This window comes from Epinephelus fuscoguttatus, linkage group LG7 (assembly GCF_011397635.1).
Source record: "Epinephelus fuscoguttatus linkage group LG7, E.fuscoguttatus.final_Chr_v1".
Taxonomy (NCBI): domain Eukaryota; kingdom Metazoa; phylum Chordata; class Actinopteri; order Perciformes; family Serranidae; genus Epinephelus; species Epinephelus fuscoguttatus.
Window position 1 is genome coordinate 29,360,386 of NC_064758.1, and position 14,720 is coordinate 29,375,105.

The 14,720-nt window shown below is 39.7% G+C and overlaps 2 protein-coding genes across 3 annotated transcripts; both read right to left on the reverse strand.

Annotated features, from left to right (window-relative positions):
• Window positions 1-255: 255 nt before the first annotated feature.
• On the reverse strand, window positions 256-8,489 carry rbm39b (RNA binding motif protein 39b). 2 transcript variants are annotated; one of them, XM_049580818.1, is made up of 15 exons: window positions 8,275-8,489; window positions 7,394-7,451; window positions 5,715-5,764; window positions 5,404-5,595; window positions 4,312-4,368; window positions 4,045-4,162; window positions 3,801-3,953; window positions 3,483-3,620; window positions 3,325-3,390; window positions 3,044-3,248; window positions 2,184-2,270; window positions 2,003-2,099; window positions 1,139-1,244; window positions 881-959; window positions 256-788 (listed from the first exon to the last, which is right to left on the reverse strand). In XM_049580818.1, exons 2-15 carry the CDS (start codon window positions 7,442-7,444, stop codon window positions 688-690), a joined length of 1,500 nt encoding a protein of 499 aa, XP_049436775.1. In that variant the 5' UTR covers window positions 7,445-7,451; window positions 8,275-8,489; the 3' UTR covers window positions 256-687. The 2 variants fall into 2 exon arrangements, with proteins under 2 accessions (XP_049436775.1, XP_049436774.1); XM_049580817.1 differs by having other exon boundaries at window positions 3,795-3,953.
• A 2,419-nt stretch (window positions 8,490-10,908) lies between these two features.
• LOC125892190 (ammonium transporter Rh type B-A-like) lies at window positions 10,909-13,102 on the reverse strand. Its single transcript, XM_049582010.1, has one exon. It carries the CDS (start codon window positions 13,094-13,096, stop codon window positions 11,582-11,584), a length of 1,515 nt encoding a protein of 504 aa, XP_049437967.1. The 5' UTR covers window positions 13,097-13,102; the 3' UTR covers window positions 10,909-11,581.
• Between the last annotated feature and the right edge of the window lie 1,618 nt (window positions 13,103-14,720).

Below are 14,720 nucleotides of genomic sequence, written 5' to 3' on the forward strand. Positions count from 1 at the left end.
GTCAATCACTCACTCACGCTGGTTCTAATGGGCTGTCTTTGGTGTGCCGTTGTCAGTTCTAGCTGGTGGCAATAGGAGGGACAGGATTTTTTTTTTTTTTCCCAGACTACCTGCTCATATACATTGTGGATGTAGTAAGCTCTAGTGAATGAGTTATTTTCTTTAGTTACCAACTGTCATCTTTATTAGAGAAACAGGATCCAATGCTGTAATTAAAAGTCCCAAAAAAGGGGCACAAAAACATAAAATGAATCGTCAAATTTGCCAAAGTTTATTGGGAGCCTTCATACAAAAAATGAAATTATGGCTGTAAAAAGTTACAAAGGATTATTGTTGACATTGATATACTTTTGGCATTTAAGGCCTATTATCCCAACACAGTTTTTGTAACTCTTTGCAATTTACTTTAAATCTAAAACTGTTGATTTAAACAAGCAGATAAGACAGGAATATTTAAAAACATACGGACCAATAGATACCTGCAGATTACTTCTCAGTGGTAGTTTACAACACAAACCCACAAAAAATTGAAAAGCAACTCAAAAGAAAAAAAACTGCCTAGTCTTCAATGGTGAACACATGAACTTGAGGCAACTTTTATTACACACAGCCAACTAATTTCAATGCGTCTGTTTCCATGACTGCAAACAAATGTATTTACACTGACTTTAATGAGCATGTCTCAGACTATCGACGAGCTGGCATTAGGAGCTGCTTCGCCGTTACTGAATCAGGGAAAAGGTTGTGGTAGGTCGGTAGGGGGACGTAGGCAGCTGTTATCATTTTGCCTGAAAGAGAGAATAAAGAGGACATGTTAAAACCTTGAAAAAGTGTTTTTTTTTTTTTACTGTCATTTAAAGATTCAAAAGCAAACACATACCTGCAAACCAGCGTCCATGAAGTGCATTTACAGTTGCCATCGCTGCTGGTATTGAGGGACACTTCACATACACATTACCCTGAGTGAAAGAGAGGACAAAAGATTTTCTATCAAACTAGTTTTTAACCATTCTGTCCACAGTGACGTCTGTGGATCAACTTGAACATGGATACTATTTCCCCTTCAATACCCCAGGGATCAGTTGAATTTTTTTTTTATTTGTGTTAACAGATAAAACATCCACAATCATCAACTTACTTGGGCAGAGTTCTTATCAACATAAATGTGAACGATCCCTCCGTGTTTGTTGCACTCTTCAATAACATCGTCTTGGATCTCGATGGCCCAGCTGGGATCATTTTCACTAAATAAAAAAGAAACATAATGGTTATGTTAAATCTAGTGGCTTCAGAAGCTTCAATTGTTAGTATTCCTGACGCAAGAATTTTAAAGGAATAGTTCATACATTGCAGAGTCACTGATCATTGATTGGTGTAATAGTTTCCAAAACATCCATCTTTTTAATTTCTCTCAAAATGAATCAAGCTCTTCTGTGTGAGGTCCAAATGTCTGATGTTACAAATCTTCAAACCTACCACTGAACCATATACTGTCTTTACTTTATGCATGCACTTACATGCTTGCAAAATGTAGATTAACCCAACTATATTCCTTGAATAAGAAAGAATTTGTCTAAAAATGATGTTGAAAGGCATTAAATTAAAGAGTCAGATACCTGTGGACACCCTGTCCTGTCCATACTGGCCTTAAAGACCACTTCTTAAAAGGGCTGTCAGAGTAAGAGATGAGAACAAAAATCCAGTCTTTGTTCTGTGTAAAGAACTGGAGGTAATATGAGGCCTCTACTCTTTAATGTATCTTTTAGTAAGAGACACCCACTTGGTTTGTCTAACTCTTCTGCTACAGCCTCAGATCAGCTTTAGTTGAACTTTGGGAATCATTTCTACTCTGAACAGTTCACATCATTTACACTGTAACTGTTTTAATTCCTTCACATTTGCAAACAGGAGGAACAGTTACAAAGATTCATTGTACGTTTGGGCATTTAACTAATGTTTCAAGACAAACTTTAAAAAGTAGCTAAAACAAAAATGTCCTTACGCTTGTGGGTTGAACAGGTTGGACAGCTGAAGGCAGTGTGTGGCCAGCGGCTGTGAGGGGAGGTTCAAGGCTTGGCTTGGAGCTGGAGTAGGAACAGCTGAAACAGAGAATTATTATTTGTCACTGAATTTTCTATTAAATCAATGAATACACAAACACAAAAAGCTTTCAATCATCTCACCTGGTGGAGCAGCGATGTTTCCAAACGGTATGGACCCGGTCATCTGTAGAGCCTGCTGTGCAGCAGGAGGGATCTTCAGTCCAGTTCCTGTGGAGAAGGAGAAATGACAATATTTTAATGTGTGACACTAAATCTAAAGACTGTTTAGTGACACTGATAGACTTATCAAAGACATGTTCTATGAAAAGTCAAAACGGAGCCCTGCGGGTGAGTTCTGCAATGAATTAAGACCGGTAACATAAAAATAATTGACACTTTGACAAGTCAGAACCACAAAGCCACTACAAAGTATGAAAAGATTGAGCCAATAGCCAGCGTTTTTTCCCTATGGCCGGCGTATTTTAATTCTTTGCAAGGGCAGTGCTGTGTATTTACCCTATGCAAAAAATGTCGGCAATATGAAGAGGCCCTAGGTGTGCATGTTTGCCGTTTTTTCTGGGCATCAAGAATTTAAAAATATTTAACTTTGTAAAATGCTGCACTCTTCATTGTCAAGTTTTATCCCAGCCATCCAAACATAATGGAGAGGGGCAGGACATATAGCCAACCACAAACACCAACTGTCACATCTAACTTAATCAGGTGCTCGACAACAACAATGGAGAAGAAATATGTTGATATCAGGGTATACGGTATATGACTCCATTTTGTGAGCAGCACTACTCCCCTGTAATGCCATGATACTGCCTAAGCCCACTGTAGTTGTATATCAACATATATATGGTATAGTTTACAGTGTTTTTGCACAGTAAAAAATGCATTGAGAAAAATGTTTGAAATAATGTTCGCCTGTGACAAAACGCCTGAAGTTGAATTTTCTTTGTATATGTTGATGTAAAATGATGTAAGTTATAACAAACCTTCTGCTAGTCGAGCCATAAGCTGCAGACGCCCTGTGGTGCCGAGGTCGATGCCAGTCCTTTCAAGTTCGTCGTTGTCTAGGAACGAGCTGGCTGTCGATGAGTCTGAGCGCTCTGTAACATGTCCCACTTTCATTGGACGTCCGGCCAGCTCAAAGCCGTTAAGCTGCTCCAGGGCCTTTTTTGCACATTCTGCATCTGCAAACTTTAAGAAGCGAAGAAGTTACAATCAAACTAGCTGCAAACACTAAAGCACTATTAAATAAAGGTGCTTAAATTACCGATATGAAGCCGTATCCTTTGGATCGCCCGGTCTCGCTGTCCATCATCAGCTGGATTCCCTCAATCTTTGGAAACAAACAGCAGACAGGAGGACTTTAATGAAAGCATCTACAAAACCATTTTAATTTACAATTTATACGTGAAACTTGTTCCTGACCTTTCCGAAAGGCTCAAAGATCCCTCGAAGCATTTCTTCAGTAATGTTGAAGTGCAGAGAGCCCACATACAGCCTCATTGGACCCGAGCTGCCCTTCTGTAGATTGTTGGCAGCAGCTGCAGCTCTATTTTTCTCTGCCTGTAATTAAACATGGAAAGAAATGTAATTAAATTAATTCAGTGTATCAACACAGAATTATTGAATCTGCCAAAGCCACAAAGCAGTCTGGGTTACACTTGTTTCTATTTAAAAAATATGTTTAATAGGATGTATTGGTGGAAATAATGCAGCTGTAGACTGTATTCAGATTACCATCACCTGAGAGGCCTGGACGATAATGGGCACTCCCAAAAGCCTCTGACCAGTCAATCCAATAGCCAGTGGAACAGACGAAGCCTCCACAAACTCTATGTATGCGATGCCCTTTGATCTCCTGGAGTTTCTGTCCGAGATCATTCTCACGTCTCTTACCTGCAGAGAGAAAACAGTCAAGATTTAAGAGATAATGTCTACATGCAGACCTGCTGGATTATTTGTGACGACAGCTTGAAAATCAACTTACTTTTCCGACAGCTGAGAAGAAATCCTCCAGGTCTCGAGCTCTGATTCTCGCAGCCAGCTGCATGCAGAAAACTGTGCGGGCGTCCCTCTCCTCTGGTGTTAGATTGTCAATTGGTTGCCTTAAAAAAAAAAGAGGGAAAAAAAATACCCAAAATTTTCAAAAGGGTGTCTTTGGAAACACTGAAACAAACCATGTAATAAACAGGTGAAATGATCAATACATATGGTAAATCAAACACAAAAGTAGTACTGTGAAGATTGATCTCACCTGATGGGACTCTTCTCTTTTTTGAAGGGGGGGCTCCGACTTTTGGAACGTTTCCGGCTAAAATATGAAGAAGAATTGCTTTTAAAATTTTAAATAAAGCTGAAACAAAAACAGCTGGGCTGGTATTTGACACGCTGGCTCGCTGTCACTGCTTCATGTGACACCTAAATAGAGCCCTCATTAATGTTATTAATAAACACTTGTGCTTCTACTATGACAAGTCAAAATGTCTGCTGTGAAGAGGCAGCTGATGATACTGTCTGATGACAAACTTTGCATACGTGCCTATTTCAGCTCCAGAATTTTCCTACACAAATAAATTTAAATATTTCCTGAACATCTTTGTGTCTCAGTCAAAGCAGGAAGTATTTTGTCTTGGCTAAAATTACAACAAAGGAACCAGACAGACAAAACAGCTATTGGTAACTACTTAAACTCAGTGTCCACTTCATTAGGTACACCCGTAAATTCTGTTTAATAATTAAGTCCTCTTTTATGATGCCTATAATGTTGGTGCACTGGCGTGTTGCAATGAGGTAAACTGCTGCACCCAGTCAAAGCACAGATTGCTCTGGAGGACAAGCTGCAGCTATAAATGCTTGCCCACAAATTTGAAACTAAAATTGCAATGCACAGACACTTTCAAGTAAAAGCACCCTGAAGTGCTTTGTGAGACACGCACCGCCATCTTATTTACTTTTTATCCCTACCCAAGCATGATATCTTTCAATGAGTGGAATGTGTTAGTGGTAATAACTTAAGATTAATTTTTTTAGTTTCTCTTTCTATTGCCCATATTAAAAGTAATTTCTGCACCACTGATAAGGTTACGCTACACAGTTACTCATCTTGTGGTTTTTCGGTTGTTTTACATTTTCCTGTTCCTGTTTAATCAGCACCAATTAAGTAATAAAAAAATCAGTCTTTACAAACATCTCAAACAGTATCGTTAAAATTGATAGATGAAAGTATGACAGTTAGGCACAGCCCTACCAAAAAGTGGGTGCTATAAGCTTCATAAAGATAGATGTTACAGCAGTACACTTGTGGACACTGAGTATTAATGTCATCAAGAATAAAAAGGTCACATACACTGGGCTCTTGCGTGCTCTGTACCGCCCGGAACGCTCTTTGCTTCTGGACTTGCTGCGATGGCGTTCTCTGCTGCGGCTTCGTTTTCTTTCTCGGCTCCTGCTCCTCTTCTTACCCTTCTTTCTGTCTCTGCTCTTGCTTCTCCTCTTCCGGGAGCCTGGGCTTCGGCTCCTGCTTCGGCTCCTCCTTTTCCTGAAACATTGTTAACACACTGCTATCGTCGTGCGAGGTAAAAGAGATTTTTAATAAAATGAAATGACATTGTGTAATTCAGAACCACAATACGAAGATGCGTTATATTCAAAACTTACTTCTTGTTTTGGTCTTCATGTCCATTTGCATGAGAGGACTTGATCTCATCCTAAGCAAGGTTGATAGAAGAACATCATGAGGACGTAGATGAAACATTTCAAGTCGTCAAGGTAAAGGGGATGGGGTGGGACAAGAGAAAATGCAGAATATATTCAATTAATAATAATACTTCAAAACTTCCTACTGTCATGTCTGGACAGTGTCCTTCCACCACCCCAATAGCTTCCCATCCCTCTCCTGTTTTTTACAAGGCTGCTCAGTACTTAATGCAACAAAGCAAAGTTAAAGGGAGATTGTCCAACATATTAGCTGAGTTCAGGAAGCTTTGACAGAAGTCAGATCATCTCCACCATTCCCCTTCTTATAGGTCGTACCAATGCCACTATTTGTGCCTAATCATGTGACCACGCATGGCCCATGACCACTAAAAGAGATCCTGTGTGGTTGGTGTCAGTCCAGTGATCTTCACCCATTTTCGTTCTTGGACTGTAAGAGCTCGATGCCACCTCTGTCACACATCTTGCCCTGAAGCAAACAGGGATTCACACTTCTTAGTAATATTGACGCCCAAGAAAATAAATGAATAAATAAAAAAATAAAATAAATTAATAAATAAATCCATCAAATCAGCCACGTGTTACACTGCCATTATCTTTAGTCTGCATGTTATCAGTAATATTTCCAACCTTTTTGACTTAAGAAGGAAATTATGAACTACTGAAAAGTAACTCACTTTAAAATACAAAGATGCTAGATAGAAGTATCTATTTTTACAGTCATTCTAGTAAATATATTATCAATATCTGTGGTATCGTGTAGCATGCAAAATCAAGATGCTGATTCACATTACAGTTGACTATGGCAAGGAGGCAGTATTCATATTTACTAGCAAGAGAAATTAATTACTCGCCTATATATTTAGCCATGAAATCATGACATCATGCTCATGTGGTTGCACAATGAAGCTCCACGAATGCAGTATCTGCATTTTCAAGCATACTGATGTCAAACTACAACTGAAGAATAGTTGTAGACTGACACAAACACAATCTACTATCCTTTATTATTATGGGCAAATTATATTTCCAAACACAACTTCATCTGTGATTCTACCTAAAGAGCAATTTCGTCAAAGTTGAATTACTTTGAGGTGACTGAATAATACATTTTTGGTCAAAGCCACACAGTGGACTTTTTTTCTTCCCATTTCTGGGATTTAAAGCTGATTACATAAAACTGCACATTCAGAAGCGGTGATGGCATGCAGATTGTAAATCTGAATACTGCCTCCTTTGCTGGACAGGTAAAGATGGGCTTATCAACCATTGGCATTCACCTTGTTGAAACCGAATAGGGATTGGATGTTCTAGGTTGAATCTCTTTTAGTCCTAAGGTGAACCACAGTACATCAGTATATGCACAATAACTACCTTCCTTTTTTTCACAGTTCACAGTGGAATCAAAGATGAATTCATGGGAGTAGAGGTGAGATATCATTAGGGAAGTCTATAAAGAGAGATAGATGTGGATTTATTTATAATTCTGTATTGCGTTTTAAATACTCAATCACACCACACAACATTCAAGTAAACTTTGTCACAGTAGCAATTATAACAAGGACTCAAGAGTAAATCATAACAGTGAAACAGGCCTCATATCTCTGTAATCTGCAACCCACCTTTCTGAATGGAGCCTCCAGCATGGCCTCTACGTCAAAATCATCAGCCATGATGATCCTGTGGAGGAGAAATAATTATTAAACTCATGAAAATGGATCATCCGTTTTGTTCCATAACTACACTGTTACTTGATCTGTCTTGGATCTTTGTGTAAAGTGCATACAAGTAGATTTAAGAGAAATTTACGCAGCTACACAATGTTAAATTTTTCACTTGGAAGTACCGAGTGATTCCAATATTTTCAATTGAAAGACAAGCTAGAGAATAAATAGACGTAAACAATGACGGCTTTGCTAATTTAGATGTACGTAGACGCAGTCGATGACAGCTAGATGGACGTTGCTAAAAATAAGTTACGGTTGGTTAGATGGCAGCGATGCGACATGTTGTCTGTCTGAACTTCCTCAAGATTTCCCTCAATTTAACAAATGTAATCTTTAATTAGATCAATTTGAAACCTCATTATCTGACTTACTAAACGTTTAGTAAGTGATCATGTTTGATTCAACAGAGTTCAAACATGATCAGTATTAGGTTAACACATGTAGGATAAACACGCGTTGCGCTCAACACGAAGCTAACTCCAACTAGCCACCTCGAAATGCTACATCTCCGTCGTTTCAACGTTAGCTTCCGTTAGCTTGTTTCAATGACCCTTATTATTAATTTAGAGCTGCGTTTGGATAGTCTGCTTATAAGAATATCAAAAAACACATTAACTGCGTCACCAAGAACCCATTTTAAACCTTATTAGCTTTGGATGTTTACAGCAGTCCTCGTAATGTTTACGCTGGAAAAACAAGCGCTAAGTTAACAGCCAATATGGCTAACGGCGTTTCCGCGGCAGCGAGCTAGGTTAATTAGCAAACATTGACGTTACCGTTTGAATTTGATGAAATGGTGCGCCAAAGTCAAAATATCACGGGAAATGGGCCGCTGAAGAGACTCGTCTCGACGTCTCCCTCGACGCAGGTCACAGAAAGCTAGGATGAAATCACAACTGTCGAAGTTATATAACCTTTTTTTCAGTTAGCAACTCTCCGTGGCAGGTCGTGGCCTGGTATCAAAATGCTCGCCTTCCTTCTTCTTCGTCTTTTTCCTCTGCTTTGAGCTTTTGCTGCAGCGGCGGTGTTTGGTGTGTCCTTACCGCCACCTACTGGAGCTCAGCAGTACTTCACCGCTCTCTTACTGAAACAGAGGCCTTAAAAAACTACCTCAAACACATTTTTTTAGGTTCCTAAGTTAGAAGTTTTATCCAGACTTAAACTGTGCAGCAATTTAAATTAGAGGTGTCACCAACTGAGCAATTATTTTATATAATACATAGCATTAAGTTGTAAGTAGTATGACAATGATATGACGCCCTAGACAGGTCCTGTAAAGTGAATTTTGCAATCTTGCAAATGTGGGCTCAAGACCTCGGGGTGCAGATAGATAAAGCTACAGGGACAGATAAATGGGAACATGCTACATCACCTTTAGATATCACCTACACTTAAAAATATGATTAACAGCATGAAGTCAGGTCCGTGTATTCAGTGTCGGTACTTTTATACACACTATATGGAAGATTGTACATATTCAGGATTTCTGGATAAAAGTTGTTTCAAAGTTAAATTTGGTTTCAATAAAGAATTAGAGTTTGCAAATTAGGAAAGGTGATTTACAGGAGAAAATTGCTGAGTGTTAACATATGCTGCATGTAAAAGTATATTATTGTGTGGATTTCAAATAAACCACCAACACTCCTAGACTGGCATAAGGCAGTATTTGTCCTTTATGGAATATTTAACATGTTGATCTGGGGGTGAAACTGCCACATGTCATTATGTATGGACGCCTTCCCTTGATTATGTCAAACATTTTCTGTAAGGCACTTCTTAGACCATGAAATGATGGTTGAGTGCTGAGTGGAGGCTTTGCTGTCTATAAAATTATTTTTAAAATTTATTTTACTTTATTTTTTTTTTCCCTTTTACAATATGCCACCATGTTTGTGAACTAAGACTGTGCCGTGTTACGTGTATCATTTTGGAGGAACTGTGTTAGGGGAGGGGAGTTTAGAGAGGGATTTGGGGTGTTTGTGTGGAGGGAGGTTGATAAATATAAAATATGTGTATATGTGAAACTGATATAGTGGATGCATAATTAATCATAAAAATATGTTCAAAACAAACAAACAAAAACAAGCAGAATATGCCAGAATCAAGCCTTCACAAAATACTACTACTACTACTACTAATAATAATAATAATAAATAAATAAATACAATAATAATGAATAAAATCCAGATAAGGATTTTAGCCTCCATATTATATTAGTGCTACATACATATGGTGAAATACTGCAAGAGCAACGATACTTAACTTGATGCAGGTTATTACTAACAACTTGTGTCATTAATATTATTTGCAGTTGCCACAGATGATCGCTAAATCTGCTCATTTTTGCTCTGTTGGTCTGGAAGCTGATTCATAAATACGAATTAAAATTTTCACCCAGCCAGCTGGGTGTAGACAGGAAGTTAAAATACAAATTTACAGATTAGGATAATGTCTTAATGCATATAACCAATAAAGTCTCGTATTTCAGACGATTGATATCTTAGCCTTTGTTTGAGACGAGAGGCTACCTTCATGTTTTTCCTGTAAAACAGAACTGAGGGCACAAACACCAAGAGACTTTGGAATCGCGCATTTTCTCGCGGGAACACAGTAACGTTTGCTTCACGGCTCTGTGCCGCCATCTAGTGATTATAAAAATACATGTCAACCAAGGAAAGCTCAAGGAAACTATTCACTTTTATAGTTTCCTTGTTATAGATTAAGATAACATCATACACCAGAACACCTCTGCTGCCCAAATTAACCATTTGAATTTAGTTTTAAATAATATTTGACGATTAGTTTGTGTCATTTTCCTACACGTCATTGTTGCATGCAGGCCTATAACATGTCTCTTAACTCTGATGCATTTACTTCGTATTTCAAACACTTTTTAGATCCATTTAGATCATACATATGTCACACACTTTATTTTCTGTGCCTTAAGTTTCTGATTAATTTGCTTTTAACTTCAAAGCCCCATCAGACTGGAATAATTTACCCCTCTCATGAAGACCAAGCACTTCTTCTCATGACTGCAACACTTCTTGGCCTGTTCACCTTCTTTGTTTTTGAAGCTATTTACCTCCGTCTTTCATAACTTCTTTTGTTTTTAACTTTACTTTACATTTTGTAGTTCAGTGGGGTAAGGTAGTTACAATGGTTCCCTGTGCACGCTATCATTGAATATCTATGTATAACAAAAAACACTAAAGAAAATAAGAAATTATTTAATTTGACAATTTTAATAATTGAGTTATAGTTATAGAATAAGCATATAATTTTGTTAAAGATACTGTTATACAAAAAAAGAAAAATTAACGTGACAGAGATGAGTTTGCAAATGGTACTGCTTTTAATTTGATGAGAGCTCTTCTTTGAACACAGGCATATTTCCAAGGTGGCCCATTCTCCACCCAACACATTTTTGGAGGCCCCACTCTCTCTATGGGCCTCCTCAACTTTCGGGCCCCAGTGCAACCACACCGCCTGCACTGTCTATATTTACACCCCTGGTAGGTTTCATTTCTCAGTACTATTCACATAACTTTGTTTGGTCTGACAGTTGTGAATTTATTTCATTTTTCATTAGTTTCATATAGATGTTGCTTGTAATAGAGGGTTCCATTTTATTGTTTTTAGTTCTTTTAAAATTGTTTGTTAATGTCCCTTGAAACAAGATGCTGCATGTTGAGGATGAAGAAATTATCTGAGCTTTAGTTGACTGTTCTTGCTCTTCACAGCTTGAATTTACTGACACCATTACTAGTAAAAGAAAGAAAGCACACAGGTTAAAAAAGTATTTATTTCACATCAAAAACTTATGATAAATTGGCACTCAATCTCCTTTAATGTTCGCAGGTGGGATTATAAAAACCATCATTTCTAGTTCTACTAGACAGTGTTGAATAGTGTCACTGCAGTGGCATGATTATTTATGATGTAATGGATATGAACATTTAATTAAAAGTTACTGTAAGACACATGTGAGTGATGGTTTCCCATTACATATAAAGACACAAAAAGGCTTATTTACATTTTGTTCCTCGGTCAAATGCATTGATCTCACATGGCGGCTGCACATCAGGCAGTAGAATCCTCTGTAGTGACTGTGGTGCTGAATTTAAGTGGTGAATCATAGTCCGGAGGAACATCAAAAAACAGCTCATCATCAAAGCAGAAGTCATCGGATGGTGCTGCGAGGAATGGCAGCTTCAACACGAGGCCTGTGAGGACGCCTCCCAGTGCTGACGCTCCTATAGTGGAGAACAGAGCTGCGACCTGGAAGAGAGCCTGTTCTCGAGCAGTCCTCCCCAACCCTGGCTGCAAACCAGGGATCAACAACTGGAGCTCTTGCAGCTTAGGGTCACCCTCCACTGGTGCTCTGTGGGTAAAGATCTCATACAAACTGGGGCCGTACTTCTCCTCATTAGCCATCAGTATAGCACATATCCCTGCAGCACAGGATATCAGTCCTGTTAGACCGTGCAAATTATGTATTCCACACTGATCCTGGATCCTGAGACGCCGCGCCAGGAAGGGGCTCAAGTACTTGTAACCCAGCATGCATGCAGTGCAGCCCATCATACCCAGAGCATACGCAGCTGCAGGCGTTATCATCATATCCACAGATGCTCCCACTGTCACTCCTCCGGCCAGCGTCACGTTCTGAATATCAGCCATGGTGATCTTACCGTTCTTGTTCAGCATGGCGGAGAGAGCGACGGCTGTGAGCGTGGAGGCGCTGAGGCCAATGAAGGTGTGGAGGATGGCTCTGTGCTGGTCGTCTCCTTTCAGCGTTAACGCTGAGTTGAATGAGGGCCAAAACACCCAGAGGAACAAGGTCCCCATCAGAGCCAAGATGTCAGACTGGTAGCTGGTGTTCTCCTTTGCATGGCCTTCATTTAGTCGAGGCCTGTACAGTACAAAAGTGACGCCCAAGCCGAAATAACTAGCAAAGATGTGAATGAGGATGGAGCCCCCTGCGTCGTTGATCCTCAGATACTTGAGCACGGCCCATTCTGTGACTGCAAACACTGGCACCTCCAGCAGAGCCATGACCAGCAGCTGCAGCGGACTCGTCTTCCCCAGCACTGCCCCAAAAGATATCAGCACCACAGCACAGGCAAACTCTGCATTGATGATGTTGATCACCCCGAGGTGGATCTTACCATCATGACTGAACTGGAAGTACCCCTGCACCAGAATGGCCCACTGGGTGGCAAAAGTAGCCGTGAGGAAGTTAAAAACCATCCCGCTAAAGCCATAGAGCCGGAAAAATGCCAACAGGCACCCAAAGCCGAGAAATATCATGACCTGTACGTCTGTAAAAATAGGGTAGTCCCTGTACAAGGCATTGTCCATGGGGTTAGTCCTGTTGGTCTGAAATCTGGCGTCCGCATGCTCATCGTATGTGACAAAGGCAGCATACAAGCCAACTATAACCACCTGTGTGACAAACACAAACACAGGTAACTTCACTCGAAGGCTGGTCGATTGCGTCTTCATCCTAACACCTCCTTGGGACAAATGACAGTCATTTCTTTTGCGGCCTGCATTATCTCTGACTAGATAAGACAGCTCAAAGGCATTCGTCATTCCTGCTCTCTCTCAGACAAACACAGCATTCCCTCACAGAGAGACACTGCTGCGTGGACTTTGACCGTTGTAATAAGACATGTATTGGTTTTAATACACGAGCCTTTTTTGTGGTTACTTTATAGCACAACACTGCAGGACTTTGCGTCTATACATCCACAGTAGTTTGCCTAATGAAGCGTACATGCACCTGACGTCAAAATACATTTTTTATCAGATGGATTAAAACCATTAACAATGCATTTAACACAATCATGTATCCTCTGACAAAATTCTGACACTAAAAATATGCTTTATAAGAATTTAAACATAAAGTATCATTGTTTTGTTGCCATGTGAGTTTCTGATTTGCACTATAATTTTCTCTGCCTGCTGTGACTGCAACTGGCCGATTTCCATTCGGAAACATTGTGAAACAGAGATTGCTGACCTGTGAACCTCCGAGTCGAACAGTTAGGGCATAGTGTCTGTTATAAAGTTAGTGGTATTTGCTTCAGCTTGCACATCATAATCAGTGCAGTTCAGCATGTTTCTAGATCAAACACTTTGTCCGCAACATTTCCCCCTGAAGTAGGTTAAAGTGAGAGCAGAGGGCTGACTTAACAGTAGGTGTCCTACAAAAAAACTATACAACTTTTCTGTTAATTCTTCCTGCACACTGACAGTCCTCTTACTATACCATGTAGTATAAATTGAAATGATTTCCCCAAAATTTTAAAAAGTTGCTCCTGTCTTATTTTGTCTTCAGTGGTGCAAGTCACGATAAATCAGAGTACAGAGACAAGTAACGACAGAAAAGTGTATACAGAGAAGCTAATCTCATGAATGTGAATGTTTTTATTTGTGCCTTCTAATAGTGGCAGAATTAACAAGTATCTGTTGTCAGCTCTGCACCTGATTTCATCTGGCCATAAAGGTTTGCTCCTGTCTAAAGTGCAGTGGAAAAATCACCAGTCTCAGCCTGAACTGTGCTGACATTCATGGCTCCCAGAGGATGAATCCTAATGACTTTGGTGAATCCTTGACATTTCATGTGGCAACATCACCAGATCAGAATTTTGATTCGTTCAATACTTTATGACGTTATATCTGCAAAACAAAAACACTTCTATCAGCCTCTGCTGTTTCTTGTGTTTCGTGCGCGCAACAACCTCTGGGGCTGAAACATGAGGCCAATGCTTAAGTGCCAAACCTGCAGTTCCTTAAACGGCCACTTGAGGCTGGCTTCAAAAGTCAATCACTCCCCATACACCCCCATGTTACAATGCCTGACTTTACACTTTACAGTACAAATGAACATGTTTACAGTCCGGTACAAAGATGGTTTTCATGTCTAAAGGTAACTCACCAGAGAGAGCGCTCTGCCACTGTACTGTATTGTGCATTCAGATAGTGCTCCGAATTTATAAATGGTCCAGGTTGTGTCAGATTGTGCTCCAGCACTCAGAATGAGTATTTCTCACGCCTCGTTTCCACTTACGTATGTGACTGGTATCCGTAGATCTATAAATTTACACAGATGATGCCTCTAGTGTCCAACACCAGGAAGTGCATTTCTTTACAGATGGATAGAAACTTGATAGAAACTACCTGTAGCCATGGGGGAGAGGCTAATTTTGTATGT

What these genes read in the sequence shown, in the direction of transcription:
- rbm39b (XM_049580817.1), bottom strand. Translation starts at nt 7,444, where the DNA reads ATGGCTGATGATTTTGACGTAGAGGCCATGCTGGAGGCTCCATTCAGA. An exon ending in AGAGCACGCAAGAGCCCAGT is followed by an intron (nt 4,369 to 5,403) that starts GTATGTGACCTT and finishes TTCATATTTTAG; the next exon opens with CCGGAAACGTTCCAAAAGTC. An exon ending in TCCAGGCCTCTCAGGTGATG is followed by an intron (nt 3,621 to 3,794) that starts GTAATCTGAATA and finishes GTTTAATTACAG; the next exon opens with GCAGAGAAAAATAGAGCTGC.
- LOC125892190 (XM_049582010.1), bottom strand. Translation starts at nt 13,096, where the DNA reads ATGACGAATGCCTTTGAGCTGTCTTATCTAGTCAGAGATAATGCAGGC.